Source organism: Dendropsophus ebraccatus, chromosome 3, assembly GCF_027789765.1.
Source record: "Dendropsophus ebraccatus isolate aDenEbr1 chromosome 3, aDenEbr1.pat, whole genome shotgun sequence".
Classification (NCBI taxonomy): Eukaryota; Metazoa; Chordata; class Amphibia; order Anura; family Hylidae; genus Dendropsophus; species Dendropsophus ebraccatus.
This window is the reverse complement of record NC_091456.1, coordinates 94,135,575-94,155,634: the sequence shown is the minus strand read 5'-3', so window position 1 is coordinate 94,155,634 and position 20,060 is coordinate 94,135,575. Positions and strand designations below refer to the sequence as shown.

Sequence of the window (20,060 nt, the reverse complement as noted above, 5' to 3'; positions counted from 1 at the left end):
GTTTTTAAGGAGAAGTCGGACCAAGTATTGTATTGCCCCCCAAAAGTTATACAAATCACCAATATACACTTATTACGGGAAATGCATATAAAGTGCTTTTTTTCCCTGCACTTAATTCTGCATAAAGTCTTCACTTCCTGGATAACATGGGGATGTCACAACCCGACTCCCAGAGCTGTGCGGGATGTGGCTGCTGGAGAGGATGATGGCAGCGGGATGCTTAGTGTCCCTCCAGTGCTGTGTGTCCCTCAGTGTCCCCCTACCATCATCCTCTCCAGCAGCCACAGCCCACACAGCTCTGAGAGTCGGGTTGTGACATCACCATGGTATCCAGGAAGTGAAGACTTGATTAGGTAGTAAGTGCAGGGAAAAAAAGCACTTTATGTGCATTTCCTGTAATAAGTGTATACAGTGGTGCCTTGGATTAAGAGCATAATTCGTTCCGGGACCGTGCTTGTAATCCAAATCCACTGTTAAACCAAAGCACATTTTCCCATAAGAAATCATAGAAATGCTGACAATTGGTTCCGCACACCAAAAATGATTTATTAATTCGAATAACGTGAACAAATGAAACAAACATTCAGAAACAGCAGAATATGTGATATTAGAAGTTACTATACAGTAATGAAGAGGATGGTAAACAAAAGGGCTGACGGAGACTGCAGGGAGCATGAAGGAATGGGCAGGACATGTGTGGGCACATACATGCAGCACTTTCTCTCGGGGGAGAGATGGGTAACAGCTATGAAGAGATTATCTCCACAGTCCTGTCCCCTGATGTAAGCCCCAGCCTGAAGTGGACCTGCCATGATTTGGAAGGTGAGGGAGACTTCCTAAGTCAGATTACAGTGCTGTAGACCACGCTATGCATACCATGCCCCTCCCCCACTCGCGCTCCCACCCAGTGCAGGTAGCTCTTAAACCAAAGCAATGCTCTTAAACAAAGTCACAATTTTTTAAACCAAGTTACCACTGTATTGGTGATTTGTATAACTTTTGGGGGGGGCAATACAATACTTTAATAAATTTTTTTGCCAGACTTCTCATTTAAATTGGTTCCAGCAACAACCAATAATTAACTACAGTGCTTATTTATTGCATTGAAAAGTGGCCAGTGTAAAAACTACAGTACAGTACTGAACAGTACATTTGTAAACAAGTAATGTTCAACAAAACCAGCAGTTATAGTACAGTAGTGCACCACCAGCTCCTCACTCATCCTCTACTGTATACTGCACCCCAGCCCAGCACTGTAAAGGATGGGAGATGGTGGTACACTGACTGTTCTACTGTACTGTCTATGTACATGTGCACTCCAGCAATCTTATACAATTCTGTTTTGTATGTGGAGCAATCTTCGAGTTCCGGGTAAATTTTAACTCAGACACTGAATAGTTTGAACTCTGAAACGTTTGAACATCGATGTACCATGTATATATGAATTAGATCCATACTTCCTTGTGACTATAAATCTGTGACGGTTGTGTGGTCAGTTGGTACTATAAGTAAACTAATCAAGGTTTGTTTTTAGGAGATCATATATGCTACACCATGGGTCCCAAACTGCGTCCCTCCAGCTGTTGCAATACTACATTTCCCATCATGCCTGGACAGCCAAATATAAAACTTTAGCTGTCTGGGCATGATGGGAATTGTGGTTTTGCAACAGCTGGAGGGCCACAGTTTAAAGACACATGGACTACACTGTATTCATTTATTCATACACATGTATTCACTGTAAGATTTTAAAAGGGTGCTCCAGTCTTGTTCTTGAAAGTAAACTTTCTGCTTTCTTTGTTCTTTACCCCTCCCCCTGCTCCTGATCACTTCCCCTCCCACCTAAGTTCATTTGCATACATAATGATTATGTAAATTAAGATACAATAATCCTTTCATAGTCCCACCATGGGGAAATTCAGTGTGTTACAGCAGCATAGATATTACACATACAAAAAGGTAAAGTAAAGGCATTACGGTTAAAGTAGGCAAGGAGAAGAAGAGGTAAAAAGGATACAATAATATTAGACTATTTTTAGTTCTCTTTATGGAGTGATCTCTGCATGGGTCGGTGTTTTACAGCCTTACCACCTTTAAGGCAGGAGGGGGAGCGAACTGAAGCCAGATGAGAAGCTGGGACTACAATACCTGCATTTGCAGTTCACTCACTAGAGCCATCTAAAAACTTACCTGTGCTATAATTTATAATGTGTTAAATTTACCATCAGGAGAGCAACAATATGGTTGTCCCAGCTATGCAGTTGGCTAGCAAGATCCCAGACATGTCTGTACAGCTATGGTCATCAGCTCTTCTTAGAGGTAAGGTTACCCCTTCATTTTTGGTTTTCTTTTCTTTTTTTTTATCATTTAAAATGTTTGTATTTGTAGAGCCCAAAACTTACCAGAAAATGCATCCAGCTGGTAAAACTATATTGACAGCCGTTAGCTGTTTGGACATGCTGAAAGTTGCTGGGGGGCCAGAGGTTTTACACTTCTAAGAGAAATCTATCAGCTGTATTTGATGCTGAGAGATGCATACACTGTTGGATGGCTGTTAGCTGTATAAACTGTACCTTTCCTGGAGCTGATGCTGGTTGCCAAACATAAAAAACTCCCTTTTATAAATTTGTATATCTTGGAAAAATCAGGCAGGGGGTGCAGGGTACCCTCAAAACGTTTAAAGGAAACCTGTCACCCCCCGTGCCGGGGTGAAAGGTTCCCGACCCCCTGTTAGATCCCCCTATACTTACCTCATCGCGTCGGGTCCCGCTTCCTGAGCCGGTCAAGTGACTAAGATTTCAGCGCCCGCAGCTCGGCGCACGCGCTTACAGGAAAGTCCGATGCACATAGAGAATGACGGAGCATCGGACTCCCCATTCATTCTCTATGAGCATTTGACTCTCCTGTGAGCGCTTGCGCCAGGCTTCGGGCGCTGAAATCTGTCACCCGACCGGCTCAGGAAGCTGGACCCGGCGCGATGAGGTAAGTATAGCGGGATCTAACAGGGGGTCGGGAGCGGCACGGGGGTGACAGGTCCTCTTTAAATATTGTATATTTAAAGGGACATGTCCATAAAAAAAATTATATTTTTAAGCAAACTGTTTTTGATCATAACATTTATTTTTACATAAATTTTTTGGACAACTAGTTATTTTATTTTTAAAGTTCCTACATGCAGGACACTTCCTGGATAGTCTCTCTGACTTCATCCTTGTGCTGTGATTGAGATCTCCTTTAGTCTCTAAACCTGGTCTGACCAGAGAGAGAGCAGCATCACTCCCCAGAGCTCTTCCAGCAGTCTGGCTGCTTGAGAGGATGATGGCCGAGAGGAGGAAGCAGAGAGGATTACACAGAACAGTAACATACTTAACTGGTTGTTTCCTCCTTAAGGGTGGGTTCACACTACGAAATCCGAGTGGCTAAATTTCGGCGGATTCTGGCGCTCATACCCGTTCACAGCGGGGCGGATTGCACATTCCTCAGAAAGAAGTGTCATGTCAAGTTCTTTTGGCAGAACGTGAAATCTGCCAGGCCATAGAATGTTATCTATGGCACGGGCGGATATGCGCGCCGTCGTGAACGGGTACGAGCAACGGAATCCGCCGGAAATTTCTTTGAGCAGATTCCGTAGTGTGAACCCTTCCTAAAGGGGTAATCCGGAAGAAATAATGTTTTTTAAATTAACTGGTGTCAGAGTTATTCAGATTTGTAATATGCTTCTGTAAAAAAAATGCTTCCAGTGCTTATCAGCTGCTGTATACCTTGCAGAAAGTGATGTACTCTTTACAGTTACAAACAGAGGTGACAGCAGAGAGCATGGTTTCTAACAGGAAGCAGAGCAGTGTAAAATCCCCAGAGGAAACCTGTCCTGCTCTGGAAGTTCCTTACGTGGACAAGTGGCAGCAGAGAGAAGCCTGTTCCCAGCGGTAGCTGCTGGGAACTGGAAAAGGGCAAATATAATTTTTTTCACCTCTCCTTGCATGCATGAAGCTCTGCAACACCCCCCGGCACGTGCAGATGCAGAGCTAACAGATTACCTTTTAATATATAATACAATTATCAATATAGTCATGTAAAATTTTCTACTGTTCCAGCATAATTTTTTAATATGTAATGCAGTGCTATTTTTTAATCAGATAGTTGAGCTATAATTAGTAATTAGTTTAGATTGTGGGGCAGGATGTTCCTGCCCCACAGAACTGCAGCAAAGAAAAATGTTCTCCATGTTACAGCAAAAGGTGTCTCTAAAACCAGCCCTCCTGAACCCGAAGTAATGTGTTCTCTCTCTGCAGGATGAAGCACCTATTGTGTTTTCAGTTCCTTCCCCGTGTTTGTTCTATTTTTATTTATAAAGACTGGCATTTCATATGTCAATCTTAAAGTGTAACTGTCATTTATATTTTTGCATAAATCAATAGTAATTGTAATTTTAAGAAAATCTGTAATAGGTTTTTAGTAGGCAAAAAGCAAAAGGGTTCTTTCTGTACTCCAAAAAGCTTTGCAGCCTCCCCCCCCCCCCCCCCCCCCCTTTACTTTTTATCCATGCATTATCAGGCAAAGCAGTCTTCCTTACAGAGAAGCAAAGTGAAGACTGGTTTGCTGAGTCCATTATAACCTACAGAGAGGAGAGGGGTCTAGAAGGATGAGTGAGCAGGGACAGCAGAAAAGCAGCTGTACAGTTTGCAGACTGTCTGGGCACATAAAATACTGGATTTACAGGTCAGAAAGGTCAGTGCTTATCTGGGAGTTTGGTGAGAGAAGGATGTAGTGTTTTGCAGGGCTGCCTTTTCTCCTCTCCGTGCTCACTCGCCCACCTCGACACCTCCGCCCTCCATAGACCATAAAGGATTCAGAAATCCTGCTTCTTCTGAAGTGTGTATGGGGGGGGGGGGGGAATAGAAGGAAACTCTTTTGCTTAATAAAACCTATTACAGAGTTTCTTAGAATCGCTCGTACTATTGATATTTATTGATTTATTGACATTTTAAATTACAGTTACGCCTTATAGGGGTTAACCAGTGCTACAAAAACATGGCCACTTTCTTCCAGAGAAAGCACTGCTCGTCTATCCAGTTCAGGTGCGGTTTGCAATTAAGCTCCATTTGCTTTAGTAGAACTGAGTTGAAAACCTCACCCAAACTGGAGACGAGAGCGGTGCTGTCTCTGGAAGAAAGTGGCCATGTTTTTATAGCGCTGGATAAACCCCTTTTAAGGAGAAGTTCTCCTAATTAAACTAGGTATCCAGGATTAGATAAAGCTGCTTCCTTCCTAAAACATCATTGTCCTCCATTTGTGTGTGGTGGTGCAGCTCTGCAAGCAATTATGTTTTACAAATCCTCCTGGTTAACCCCTTTAAGGTGCACTAAATCTATTAAGAGGCACAATCATCATCATCCTCAGGTCACACTATGCCAACTATGAACTGAAGTGGATTTTAGCTGAGTGAATTAAAGGGGAACTCCAGATAAGGAAAACTTTTTTTCTATTAAAAGTACATTAAAAGTTATATAGATGTGTCTATATAATGTATTACCGTATCTGTGCAGTTCTGCCCGACTGGTAGCTGATAGAAAAATGTGAAGTGAAGAAAAATGGCCTTTGTGCCAAACCACATTGTCTCCTGCTCCCTCTGCTATCCCACCTTAGGAGACAAATATTCCATGCCTCTGTCTCACATTGTGTGTGTTTGCTGAGATCAGGCTGATGATGCAGACAGGGGGCAGGGCGTGATGTCCCAGGAGGCTTGGCTGGATCCCACAATCCCCTAAGTGATTCACCATCTTTGACCAGCCAGAAGCAGGTGTTGCACTGATTTCACTGATTGTGCAGAAGTGTGCATTGAAATTATGGCTGTGTTCACACATGTTGGAGTGTCATTGCAGTACTGCAGCATAGTCACAAAAATGATGCAGTAACACAAGTAAATGATGGTAAACGGCAGAGAGGATCAGAGCCTTATTGTGGGGCTTAACTTTAAAGATAACAGATGCTTGATCATAATTATGATATAAATATAATATGATATAAAAATAATTCAAAAAGTTCTTTACTTTATTCCAATATCAGTGTTACAGGTAGAGAATACAATGTGCTGTGTGGGTGGGACAACAATGAAATGATAAAGTAATGCAAATAATTCACTAACACAATGAAACTGCAATGTGTGAACACGGCCTAGATGTTCTGCAATAGAGTTGGGTGGGGAATGTGCTGAGGACTGTGATGAACAGCTGAGGGAAAGTATTGCTTTCTGGAACCTGTAGTACTGTGTACAACTGCTCAACCAGGAAGTACAGGAACACAAAACGAAACCCCCTAAATGAAATGGATTTTTGGTAGTTTCAAAACTGGAATAGATAGGTAAATAAAGCTATATGCTTCTGAATAAGTTTCATATTTTTTTTAAACCTCTACCTAGAGTTCCCCTTTAACAAAAATTGTCTTACTTTTGTAAGCCTGATGACTTCTTGCCCATGTGTAAAACTTGCCTTTTAACCCTTTCCCGCACGAGGACGTAACTAAGTCCTCGTGCGGGTGCGGGCGTTCAGAGCGGGGCCGTGCGGCGACCCCACTCTGAACCGCAGCAATCCCGGGTGCCTCATGTAGCCCGGGATCGCGGCTATTAGCGGGCGCGGTCCGATCGCCGTGCCCGCTAATTAGATAATCGGAGGCAGCTGTCAAAGATGACAGCTGCCTCCGATGACCGGATTCAGCCGTTCCCTGGTGTCTAGTGGGGGAGATCGCTCCTCCGGGACGTTGTCCCGGCTCCGTTACTGAAGCTGATTGGGGACCGCTCCAAGATGGTGCCGTACCCGGCTCAGCACTCGTTTGTTTTTGGCTGCAGCAGCCGAAAGCAAACGAGTGCCTATCTCATTGATCTTTGCTGTATAACTATACAGCAAAGATCTCAATGAGAGATCAAAGTGTATATACTAGAAGTCCCCCAGGGGAGCTTCTAGTATATGTGTAAAAAAAAAATTAAATAAAGTGTTGTTGTCAATAAAAAGCCCCCTCCCCTAATAAAAGTCTGAATCACCCCCCTTTTCCAAGGTTATAAATAAAAGTAAATAAATAAACATGTTTGCTATCGCCGCGTGCGTAATCGCCCGAACTATTAATCACATTCCTGATCTCGCACGGTAAATGGCGTAAGCGCAAAAATATCCCAAAGTGCAAAATTGTGCATTTTTGGTCGCATCAAATCCAGAAAAAATTTAATAAAAAGCAATCAAAAAGTCGCATATGCACAATAAAGGTACCGATAGAAAGAACACATCATGGCGCAAAAACTGACACCTCACACAGCCCCATAGACCAAAGAATAAAAGCGTTATAAGCCTGGGAATGGAGCGATTTTAAGGAACATATATTTGTTAACAATGGTTTGAATTTTTTACAGGCCATCAGTTAAAAGAAAAGTTATACATGTTACATATCGTAACGACTTGAGGAACATATAAAACATGTCAGTTTTTCCATAGGACACACAGCGTAAAAACACAATCCCCCCAAAGACATAGAATTGTGTTTTTTGTTTTTTTTTTAATTTCACTGCGCATATAATTTTTTTCTGGTTTTGCAGCATATTTTATGCAAAAGTTCAGCCTGTCATTGCAAAGTACAATTAGTAACGCAAAAAATAAGGGCTCATGTGGGTCTGTAGGTGTAAAAATGCAAATGCTATGGCCTTTTAAGCACAAGGAGGAAAAAACGAAAACGCAAAAACAAAAATTAGCCTGGTCCCGAAGGGGTTAAAGAATCCATCTACACAGTTAACTCTTAATAACATGCAAAAAGCAATTCAGTGTAAAAGTGCTTTCCTAACATTGTGCAATTCTTGTGTCATGCAACGCGAAAAAATACCAAATCCTATAAACGCTTATTGTTGGTCCTATCATAACCTAGAAGAAAAAATAGTCTCTCCCAATATCCCCCAAAATTGTAGTAATAAAAATCACATCAACAATCACAGCACAAATTTGGCCCTATATTTTACATGTAACGCTCAGCATGAAAGTCAAGCATGTCGCTACTGGTTTTGTCTGCCACTAAGGTGGCTCCATTATAGTCCATGTAATCATCATGTAATTGCATCAAGTCCCAAGACTTAGGGTGGTATTCCACTGGCCGATGGCCAGCCGCGGCCTGTGATTGGCTGAGCGGCCTTTCAGCTGATACAGGTCGCCCTGACGCTGGAAGAGCGCGCGGGACTCGGGAAGTAGCAGGAGAAGAGGAGCCCTGCACCATGGAATAGGTAATGTATATCGTCAGTCGCCGGCCACGCACCGCTTTTCCACATAGCGGTCGGCGCCCGACAAATATAGGTCCGGACCTATTCAACGATCAGCCGATGACAACGATCATCGGCTGATCGTTGTCTCTAGTCCACGGGCCGATTTGGCCGAGTATCGTTCCGTGAAATAGGGCCCTTAGACTAGGGGCATTCTAAACTTTTTGACATGTCTGTATACATTTTTGATATGTTGTCCAGACACTAACAATTTTGTTAAATGTTTTTTCTTACTGTATGCAGATCTGAATAAAGCATGTGGAAATACAATTGATGCCCATGAGGCAGCACAGATGCACCAAAACTTCTCCCAGCAGCTGCTACAGGACCACATAGAAGCCTGCAGTCTTCCTGAACACAATCTCACAACGGTTAGTGTTTCACCGTCCATTTTTCAACCTTTATATTGTGTAAAACTTACAACAATGTTTGCAGTTTCCTATTAAATATATTTTTAAGAAACTCTTCATCCTCTCTAAACAATATCTTTTTTTTGCTATTTATTAAGAGGAACAGGATGCAGGATCATCAGTGATGGGAGCTGACTTTAGACTCCCTTTAAGGGCCCTTTTACACAGAAAGATTATCTGACAGATTATCTGCCAAAGATTTGAAGCCAAAACCAGGAACAGACTATAAAGAGAGATCAGGTCATACACGAAAGCCTGAGATTTCTCCTCTTTTCAATTGCAGTCCTGGCTTTGGCTTCAAATCTTTGGCAGATAATCCGTCAGATAATCTTTCTGTGTAAAAGGGCCCTAAGAGTGAACCACCCCCTCTTAATTAGCTATTTACAGGCTCCTGCTGATGGCCGTTGGATGTAATTTTCAGCTGAATTCCAGCTGCAACATTACCGCCCGGCTGAGCAATTGCCCCAGTCACTGATCGGGCAATTACCCGGTCGGGTACATGACATTGCAGCTGGAAGAGCTGCAAAACACTGGCAGCTGTCAGCTGGAACCGGTAGCGGCAATACAGGAGACAAAGACGGGTAAGTTTACTTTATTATTTTTAGAATTTTAAAGTTGCGACAGTGCCCATTTCATCTCATGTACATTGGGTTGCAGAAACACCTCACATACTTGTACGAGAAAATGTGTCAAGGTGTTAAAGGGAACAGAGGTATAAGAAGTAAGAAGGTAAAAGGGAGATTGTGATCCCACTGTATAGTGAGACTACACCTGAAATAGTTTTTTTTTTTTGTTTTTTTTAGTTCTGGAAACTTTACCTACAAAAAGATATTGAAAAAAAATAGTTGCAAAGACAAGCTACAAAAAATGGTGAAAGATCTGAAGGATAAAACTTATCAGGATAGACTTAAGGCTCTAAATCTGTATAGGCTAGGGGAAAGAAAAGAGAAGTGGGACATGATTGAAACCTTAAAATATGTTAAAGGCTTAAAAAAAGGTTGGGTGGGGTGTTTTAATAACTGAAAAAAAGAACAAAGCACACAATCTGAGGTTATTTGTGGGAAAGATCAGGAGCTACATGAGGTATATTACTTTACTGACAGGGTAGCGGATGCTTGAAACAAAGCTGGGCACTGTGGACACTTGCCCCATTTTTCATGATGTTAAAGGGAACCTGTACCCGGGGACACGGGCACAGAGGCTGACCGACCCCCACGAATACTTACCCTTTCCGGCGAGTCTCGTTTCTGGAGCCTGTCCCAGGTCGAGGATATGAGCACACGAAGCCGTGCGCGTGCTGCTGAGATGAGTCCGATGCCCTTAGAGAATGAATGGAGCCATCATTCTCTATGGGCATCGGACTCATCTCTGCAGCGCACGGGGGCTGCACCAGGGGGTCGGGCGGGCTCTGTGCCTGCGTCCCTGGTGACAGGTTCCCTTTAATGTCACTGTTTGAAAAAATCTTTGAATTATTATTTTCTCTAAAAAAAAAATCCATCCTGTTCAACAACTGTCATTCACTCTTCAAAGAAGTTGGAAGCAGCCTAATGTAGAATATTTTTGATAAGTGAAATCTGTGCCTCAAAGAAATCAGGCTGCCGTGTAAACTAGTAGAGGAGCAACAAAGTACTAACTGGGATGTTTGTTTTCTCAAGTAGAAGGAAAACTATACAGTACAAACAATTATTGAATCCTCAAAAAAGCCTTCATTTGTGTAAAGAATATTCTAGGAAGACAGTATTTTCATCAATTTTACCAACCTTTTGGGTGGGGCGGCAGGGATTTACACCAGTCTTATATAAAATCCTGCACCTATATTGCTGCCCATTCAACAGCCTTAAATCTACACCAGCTCTAGGATGGTGTAGATTTTCTCCATTATTTTACATGGTACAGTTTTGTCATAAAATATTTCAAAGGCCATGGGTGCAGTGGCCTGCCCTTTGTGTGGTGAAACCCGGCCAACTGTACAGGCTTGGTGTATTTTTTACGCTTTGTAGTTTTTTTCTGAACTGATAGTTATTGTTTTTCTTTGTAGTGGACAGATGGGTCACCACCTGTACAGTTTCAGGCTCAAAATGGACCTACGACCAGCCTGGCTAGCCTCTTGTGAAGATAAAATCCTTCCTAAGTATACAACGGACAGACCCAGCACTCACTGTAGAAGATTCCTCTCTGCATCCAAAAGTGTGGAGGGTTTACAACTGCAAAAAATGCACAATGCAGTTGATGCCAACTGTAGAGATGAAGGGATGTTGTGTTTTGGAAATGCTAACAGGATGGAAATGAATTTATGTCCTCTGTTCAGTGACTCTGGAGACCGATCTATCTACATGCTGCAAAATGTTGACACTCCCTTGTCTGCAAGTAATATTTGCTCCCTCCCCAAGTATATGGTGCGTGGAAAAGGTCGAGCTTTCTCTACAGCACGATAAGGGGTTAAATTACCTTGGAACAATATTTTTGTGCTATATTTAATATCTGCCTTTAGCTTTGTTTCCCTCTACTGAATAGATTTAACAGAGAAGGGCATTTTTTAAATTTTATATCCATAAATATATATATATATATATAATACTTAAGTTTATCAATGTTTTAAAACTTTTCTGTGCACAAAATACGGTTTTTTTGGGGTATGGGAGGTTTCTTTTCCTCTTTCATTCCCCCTTTTGGATAAATTATATTTTCACGGGAATGGTTTTGATATTTGATATAGTTTTGTAGGCAAGCGTTACCCAGCCTCTTGCTACAGCCAAGAGGTGACCAGGTGACTAGCCATCAAATCATGTGACTTCAGCTGTGTAAACTAAATGAGGCCTGTCCTCTTCTATGAATTTTGACATATTTTAATGCATTTTATTTATCATGCTAATAATCATAAGTATTCATACCCAAACAATGTTCCCAGTCTCCAAACACTATTAAAGATAGAAATGAGTATAGTTATTGTGGTTCCAAAGCTCACATCCTCCTGCACAGTGACCCCTGCTCATGATATTCAGCTATGTTGTCACCTTGTTAACCGTCCTTATGTTGCTTGCACAGTAAAATGTGGGTTAAGATGGGTACTTCTCAGTTTTGTATCTCGCGATGATTTACGCATAATGACAGTCATTCATGCATATTTATCCTAATAGCAATTCAGGTTTACCCTTTTACAATAGTACCTCCAGTTTCCGTGCAGGTGTCTTCTATGAGGCATCTATGATGGCAGCAGCCTCAGGAGACCTTTTATGAAGGGCATGTCTGTAAGCTAGTTTACTGTTTTACTCTCCTCTTTGCATGTTTTTATGCATTTATTTATTACATATGAGGTATCATGTCTAACATTCCAGTGCAATTCTACAGTGATTCTATGTAACAGGTATTTAGCTTTACATATCTACTGATTAAGATTTGCAACTCCTTTCCTCCATTCATATCCAGAGCTGCTTCAATAATTTTTCAGCTTGCTGTAGGACATCTGTCAAAACCAACAAGTGTCGCTGTCAATACTGAAAAACTGAAAACCTAAATCAACATTAGCTGTGATATAAAGCAAGTTTGCAATTTACATTTTTTTTTTTAGTTATCATGCTATTTAACAAAGCTATACAGTGGTGTTTTTGATTACGACCATAAATCATAATCCAAATCACACTTAAACCAAAGCAAATTTTCCCATAAGAAATCATTGAAATGCAGACAATTGGTTCCACACCCCAAATATAATATGCAAAACAAATTAAGTATTTAGAAACAGCTGAATGTTATAATGTATAGTAAGTGCATACACCTGAAGAAACGGCAGCAGTTTGTAGATATAGGATGGAACTTTAGATTCTCATAATGCAGTAGTGTAGTACAACAGGCTAGAATAGAGAAGCAGGGCTGCTGTCAGAGGTCTGTGTGGCCACATGACAGCAATAGGGAAGGGGTGTGTTCAGCATGGACCAATCAGGAAGTGAGAATCACAGATGTGCAGGAAGACAGTGACAGAAAAATTTCTATACAGCATTGTGAATAGCTGAGTGTCAGTGCAGGCACATTGTAGCAGGAATGGAGAGAGCATGAAGGAATGAGCAGGTCGTATGTGGGCACATACATGCAGCACTCTCTGTCCGGGGAGAGAGGGGTTTACAGCTGTGAAGAAATTACTTCCACAGTCCTGTCCCCTGACGCAAGCCCCAGCCTGAAGTGGATCTGCCATGATTTGGAGGGTGAGGGAGACTTCCTGGGTCAGAGTACAGTGCTGTAGACCATGCCTCTCACCCAATACAGGGAGCTCTTAAAGATACAATTTTGAAAACTGTGAGCTCTCCTTGCATGTAGCGCTCTTAATCCAAGTTACTTTTAAACCGAGGCACCACTGTACTTGTATCCAGGTCCAGTCTCCTAAAGGCAGACTTTTAGCCTTGTGCTCGTTGAAAAACAGACTAAACACAGGAAGTTACAACCAGTACAGAGAGTCACGGCTCAATGTGTCCGTCTATCAAATTACTGCCTTCTCTGTGAGCACTCAGATGACCTGGGAAACACAAGACTTCCTATGTTAAGACCCTTTGAAAAAGAGGAGTCTAAACACAAAGTGCCATGTTTTCCATGATAATTAAAATAAAAGAATGTAAATTGCAAACTGCCCTGTTGATTTAGATTTTGAAAGTTATAATGACAGTGACACTTTGAGGTCTTCCCGCTATATGTTACCAGCTTGATGTTAAAAAATGCAGTCCAATCTCCAGGCATCTGCAAGGCTGATAAGATTGATATGTATTTTTGGGAGGTAAGTTCCAGGATAACTAGTCATTTATTTATGTAAATCTCTGCTCATTCTGGGCTAAATAATCAAGTTGGTGGTCTTTTCACTGATCTGTATAAGTATATACATACAGAGAGAATTGCCAGTCACTTAAGAAAGATGGCCCACTTGACTATTTGGCCCAGAATGAAGAGATTTACACAAATAAATGACAAGCTATTCGGGAACTTAACAGATCTATACATCAGTATACATCTGATCAGCTCCTGATCTGTAACATGCTGTCCGCAGATCAGACTGCATTCCAAAGGCTTTAAAAAAAAAAAAAAAAAAAAAAAAAAGGAAAACGCCAAAATTGGCACATGGCGTTTTTTGGGCTTACAAAACGCTGCGGCGGCCAAGTGTTACCTGAGGGTCAATAGGGAAATATGAAACTCCATACCCACATGGCTTTTTTGTTGCTGGTGATTTTTTTTGTTTAGTTTTTATAAAAAATTTTTTAGAGAATTTAGTTACTTTCTGCTCCATTTTGCAAAATCACAGCAGACTGTGTGGCATTTTACTTTACAAAAATGTTTTTTTTTTATTCCCTAGAAGGAGAAAATACCCCAAAAATGCTATATCTATATGCATTTCACATGACTTGGGGATAAATTGCCACCAAACCTTTCCTAATTTACATGAAAATCAAAATGTGCCAAAAAACAGTAAAGACAGTTTTTTTTTTTCTCAAAAAAACATTAATGTTGCGTGGCTAAATGTGACAGGTTCTCTTTTACCTGCATGTGGTCACCACCTCCACAGTGCACTCTGGCCATAGGATGTAAACTTATAGCATCAGCTTTGGATGTCAACTAAGAAGAAAACCCCCATAAAAAAAACTAAAGCAACATATTCAGAAAGTTACTGTTTTGGGATATTCATAACAAGCAATGTGTTGGGATATCATGATCCAGGCATCTACAAACTATCAACATATTTTTTTCGGTGCCTTACGGTTCTTTTACAGGGCCAGATGTGTGACCGATCGTTGAGATCTGTGCTTGTTTGCAGTGCCTTCACATTGTTTGTGTACGCATTTCATTGCATTTTTGGCCTTGCATTTCATTTTTAGACAGATGTGCGGCCGATCACTAATTTTATGGCTGCACAAAAAATATCAGCCGACGGTCAGGGGTTTGCTTATTCGTCAACCAAACTCTGGCCTTTTGCATGGGCTGATTATCAGGTAAATGAAGGTTCCTAGTAATGGTCATTAACAAAAACTTGCCCATGTAAAAGGGCCTTTAGGCTGGTTTGACACATGGTAGTTTTTTTTTTTTTAAATTGCCACTGCAGTTTTTGAGCCAAAGCCAGGAGTGGATCTGGCAGGTAGGAGACATATAAGTGCTTCCTTTATTTTACCCACTACTTTGAATCCACTTCTGATTTTGCCTCAAAAGCTGCTACAACAGACAGACAAAAAACGTATGTGTAAAACCTGCCTCAGACAACTTTAGGCACTTTTTTTTAGATTTGTAATTGTGCCAGTGCATCAAAGCAAATGCTGCTGTGCTGGACTTATTTTCTTAGATTCCCACCTCTTCAATCATGCATTTCAGTTGTCATTTGACGTGTTTTGTGCTACTGGATTTGAGGTTGTATTCACCACAGCAGTGCTTTTTTACATCCCACTGACTAACTTGACATCCCAGGATTACTGTTTTCTCCAATTTACCAGGGAAAGCCACTGTGGGCTATTTTCTTTTAACCTTCTGGAATAAAATGTGACTGCAGTATTTTAACAAGTTCCATTGTCTTGTATTAACTAAATTCAACACATGGGCAATAGTGTACATTTCCAGGATAGTATAAGCGTATTGTCAGCAAATATAATCTGATTATAAACTGCTAAGAATGTCAGCAGATGCTTGTGCAGATGGTGGTTAAGTATTCTTACACTTACAAAATTTCCTTCTAAACTGAGGACAACAGTCCAATGAATGGGGCATAAGCTTCAGTCCAAAATACTGTTTATAATTATGATGGACCTGTTACATTTCTCAATCCTTATGGGACTCGGCAGCTTATTACAATGTAGTTATAAAAGACCTGCTAATATCCACTTAGTGTATTTAAAAGTATATTTAAAACATTTTTTTTTGTTTGGCATGGGGTCTGAGAACTTAAGTGAGAAGTGACATGGAGGCAAACAGATGCCTTTTTGTGTGTGTGCATATTGTCTGTTTGAACATTGCTTTTTAATTCTTGATGTATGGGTGAGTAATATTGATAGACTATTTGTTTAAAATTTCTAGTGAGTATGTATGGTTTGCCAGTAAAGGTGTGTAAGCTTTGAAATTGCTGGATCTGTTGAAATGTGCTGCAAGTGAGGATATTTGTAGATACGCTCTTCATCAAATACAGTAACCTCAAGATAAGTAGGATTTTTTTTTCCAACAGGGTGGGTCACAACAGATACTGTATAGGTTGCTGTCACATTTTATGCCTATGTACATAAAGTAGACTATTGTATATAAAACATTTTTCATAGGAAATGTATTTTTATAAATCATTACTTTTTATTAAGTGCGAAGTATGCTTCAGGTTTCTGTACAAAATATCTTAACTTGCTAAACTTGTGTAGTAGTGATAATTGTGAGTTGCAAATTCTGTCTTATTTATCATGCCCCTGAGAATGTTGGAAATTTTGCTTTATTTTATGTGACACTTAGAGAATGTGTCACCTAAGTTTTGTTTTACAGATTAGTCAGATACAAAAATTGTTCTTTTATTCTAATCTGTTTCTCTTTTCTGACTGTAATTTCACTTTACAGCAGCCTCCTCTATTTACCACAGACAACGGGAAGTCTCAGCTTAGTTTTAGCCCAAGTGGTAAGAATGAAAAATGCAAGATTTCAGGATTATTTTATAATATAGATAGAAAAATTAAAAATTAGGGAAAGTCACCAAAATTCTTAAAAAAAAAATAACTTAATAATGTTTTTATTTTCTGATAAAACATTCTCTTTAAAGTGTATGTTTCACTTCAAAACTTTTAATGTTATTTTTATTTTTATTCTGGATACAACAATTGGTAGAATAAACAGGGGATAAGCAATTGGCTAAGCACTTTTCTCTCTTAGTTATGTGATTGATTCCATAGACTGCCTTGATCATGTCCTCAGAGGTAGGGGAGAGAATGTGCTAAATGCTTACTTTGCCCAGCTGCATCTAGCGATGTGGTTGGGGTCTGTACACCCATACTATCAATGCTTTTCATATGGCTGTTCAACAGACTTCTTTTTCAAGTGACAGTGTCCATCTAACTTACTGAAATGAGACCTAGCAAATTGGCCCCATACACTTTAGACTAGACTTTTGATGGCCATACCTGCCACTCATGGTGGCTTCAAATGTCAGTGCAGATAGTTCGGCATGATGGAAAACTTTTGGGAGCGAAGCCACAGCCAGAATGCTCCACTGTGTCTTACCCCTCCCCATAGAGAACACAGGGACACTTGTCCAAATGTTCCTGTCTGTTATTGAAGGTGTTTGGCCATCTTAAGGCTTCTTTTTACTTGGGAAAATAGCTGCCCAATATAAGCACCAATTGACCAATGTGCTTGTTAAAAGGAGCTTTCAGGTAGTGTAATTGGGAGTGAATGGCCACACAAATGATTTCTGGATTGTTCACGCAGCTGGTCACTTTCATCACAGCAGGCAGCACATTCAGTGATCAGCTGATGAATGGGTATTTCTTTTCATCAACTGGTTGCTGGGCCTTCTAGTCAGCTGATTATCACCCATGTAAAAGTGCCTTTAGTAAACATAATGCTTAAAGATGAGCACAACATGGATACAGCCATAGGCTTGTTTCCATGTTTTCCTGGTCTCCCTAGGGCTGTTACCAACTTCAGTCACCGATATTCAAATGCCGAACGATTAGATTTTAACATGCTAGAGTTGCGCTCATCTCTAGTAATTCTTTTAACTGCTTTTAATCATATTAACTTTCATCATACAGACCTGACACTCTTAAGTTAATTGTTCCTAGGCAGGATACTAAACAAAGTGGAATATAAATCTTATGAGGATGTGGGTTTAGGAATATCACATGATAATTGGTAATAATGCCTTGTCCATTTTGTGTCTGGGCCCTATTACACAGAGCGATTTTTAACGACGAACGATAAACGATTGCAAACGAGATTTGATTATCGTTAACCTTGAATCGTTCACCATATTACACAGAATGATAATCGTTAGATACTTCGTTATTGCGATCGTTACTATGATCTTTCGTTACTATGATCGTTTATTCCTTCTGATCCCAGCAAAACAATGATCAATGTGCAATTACACTGAACGATTAGTGAAAAAATGCAGAACTTGAGCGAACGGCAGAATTACAGCGAACAATTAGTGAACAATTAACGATAATTTTAGGTTCAGATCTAAATCAACGACATACGAACTGTTTTTCGATCGTTGCCTGCAATTACAGAGAACTATCATTGTTTAAATTCGAACAATTTTTAACTATTTTTCACACGATAATGTCCTGTGTAATAGGTCCCATAGTTAAGCTTAAAATTGTTTCCAAACCTCTGAAGATGTATTTCATGTGATATATGGTCGCTTTCCTAGCTGAACATATTTTGTTGTATTATGTATTCCTTATACTATCAATTACTGTTTATGCATAAATGGTGCTTTGCAGCCTTTTAAAAAAAGGGAAAAAAAATCAGGTTTATATGTGAAAGGCTTGGTTCATGTTTTGTGTTGGCGGTATGCTCTCAGGCATATCCCCCCCACCAAATTTGTCCATGTGTGCGACCGTATAGACATATACATTGGAATGCTTTGGCTATTGAATCCCCTCGTTAAAAAAAAATGGTTTTCTACTATGTTTTTATTGCATTGTAAAGTGTGGCACACCATGCAATAGAGGTAAAAAATAAAATAAAATAAAGAGGTATGCTGATGCAAACAGCCCAGTATATGCCAAAGCACACTTAGGCCTGGTCATGTCAATGTATACACCAGGGAGTGCTCTTTACATATACCTCCAACATGCCTGAACGTGACTATTACAGTAAAAAATATTTTAGACACTTATATTCCTGCCTTTTTAGAATCATAACTGACACCAAAGTAAGTGATAAAGCTTAGATGCACTTTTCACAAAGTTATTATCATGCAGTTAATCTATTCCTGTTACAAGATTTGCTCCATTTATGAGGTGGTGTAATTCCATAATTCTCCTAAGTTGCCCCTTGTGAGCAGAATACTTTTACAGCAGCTTTTATTTGACCTTTGTCACTGGGGGCATAAAATGATATATACCAGTGCTTAGATGTATGTATAAAATATTGCCACTCCCAGTACTGCTTGGCTTCATGAAAGATGGTTGCCCAACATTCACCCATAATATAGTTTATAGATAAATGTAACTATTACCATAATAAAGTGTACATACATTGAGCCCTGCAATGCTTGGAAGCTTCATGGAGAATGAGTATAGAAAGAGTGGTGTGCTGTTGTATGGGGACACAGTTTACCAGCATTCTTGGGATCACTGGGGGGGGGGGTCTTGGCAATTGGACCCTCACAATAAAGTACTTATCCCATATCCTGTGGATAGGTGATGACTTGCTGAAATGAGGGATACCCCTTTTTAGGCTCTTCTCATAACTGCGTTATAAATTCTGTTCATAGCAGAGCAATAACCATTATACCTGATTGCTTTTCAAATATTCTAGTAGATCCTCGTGGACTCCATTGATTTATAACATGGGTAGTTATGTTTCTATTGGTTCTGATATTCTGTTCTAGCAAGAATAGAGCTGTAAACCATGGATGCCATAATGAAATCCAATTTGATGTGAACGGAGCATAAATAAATGCATAAAGAACACATCATGGGGAAAAGGGAGGAAGGATTTCAGCTTAAATAAAGCGGTGAAGTCTAACAGATACTGGCATTGTCTATAATTTATAAATGGAAATCTTCTATCTATGTCTGAGATTTTATTTAGCTTTGCAGGCAATTTCTTTCTTTAGTGTGCGTTCACACCTACAGGATCTGCAGCAGATTTGTTGCTGTGTTCAGTTATTTAAATGAAATCTGCTGCAGAAAATCAGCTGCAGATCCTGTAGGTGTGAACGCACCATTAAAATGTAGAATTTACTCCTTGTCTACCACAATATACCAACAAACGGGGGAAACTTCATACAACCATAATATGGAATATTAAACTGTTTATTTTCATTAGTATTTCTTATTTAATAAAACCTCATCTGCCCCACAAGCTCTCTGTACAGTTTGCATTTGTCATTTTAATTTAGTTCTGTTATTGAATGAAAACTATATTTTCTTCTGTAGATAGTGTAAAGATGTTTGTATAGAAAATAAAGATTAAGTTGTATCTTTAATTTGTCTACATGTTCATTTTCCAGCATAAACACTTATTTTTTTAAACATTAAAAAAAATGCACCCATTGCAGATGTTTTTTTTTTTTTGTTACCCTTCCTAGGGTACTAAAAGCAACCAATCTTAAATTTCCAACTACATAGCTGTATAAGGGCTGTTTTTTTGCAGGACCAATTGTCATTTTACCATGAATTGTAATTTTAAAC

General features: G+C 40.0%; 1 protein-coding gene across 1 annotated transcript in view; it reads left to right on the top strand.

Moving 5' to 3' along the window:
* MAU2 (MAU2 sister chromatid cohesion factor) overlaps positions 1-19,855 on the top strand; it is a 69,369-nt gene extending 49,514 nt beyond the window's left edge. Inside the window, exons 17-19 of the mRNA XM_069962241.1 lie at positions 2,229-2,319; positions 8,534-8,661; positions 10,739-19,855. Coding sequence (XP_069818342.1) covers positions 2,229-2,319; positions 8,534-8,661; positions 10,739-10,813 — 294 coding nt within the window. The 3' untranslated portion in view covers positions 10,814-19,855. The remainder of the gene's footprint in view (positions 1-2,228; positions 2,320-8,533; positions 8,662-10,738) is intronic.
* The last annotated feature ends 205 nt before the right edge of the window (positions 19,856-20,060 follow it).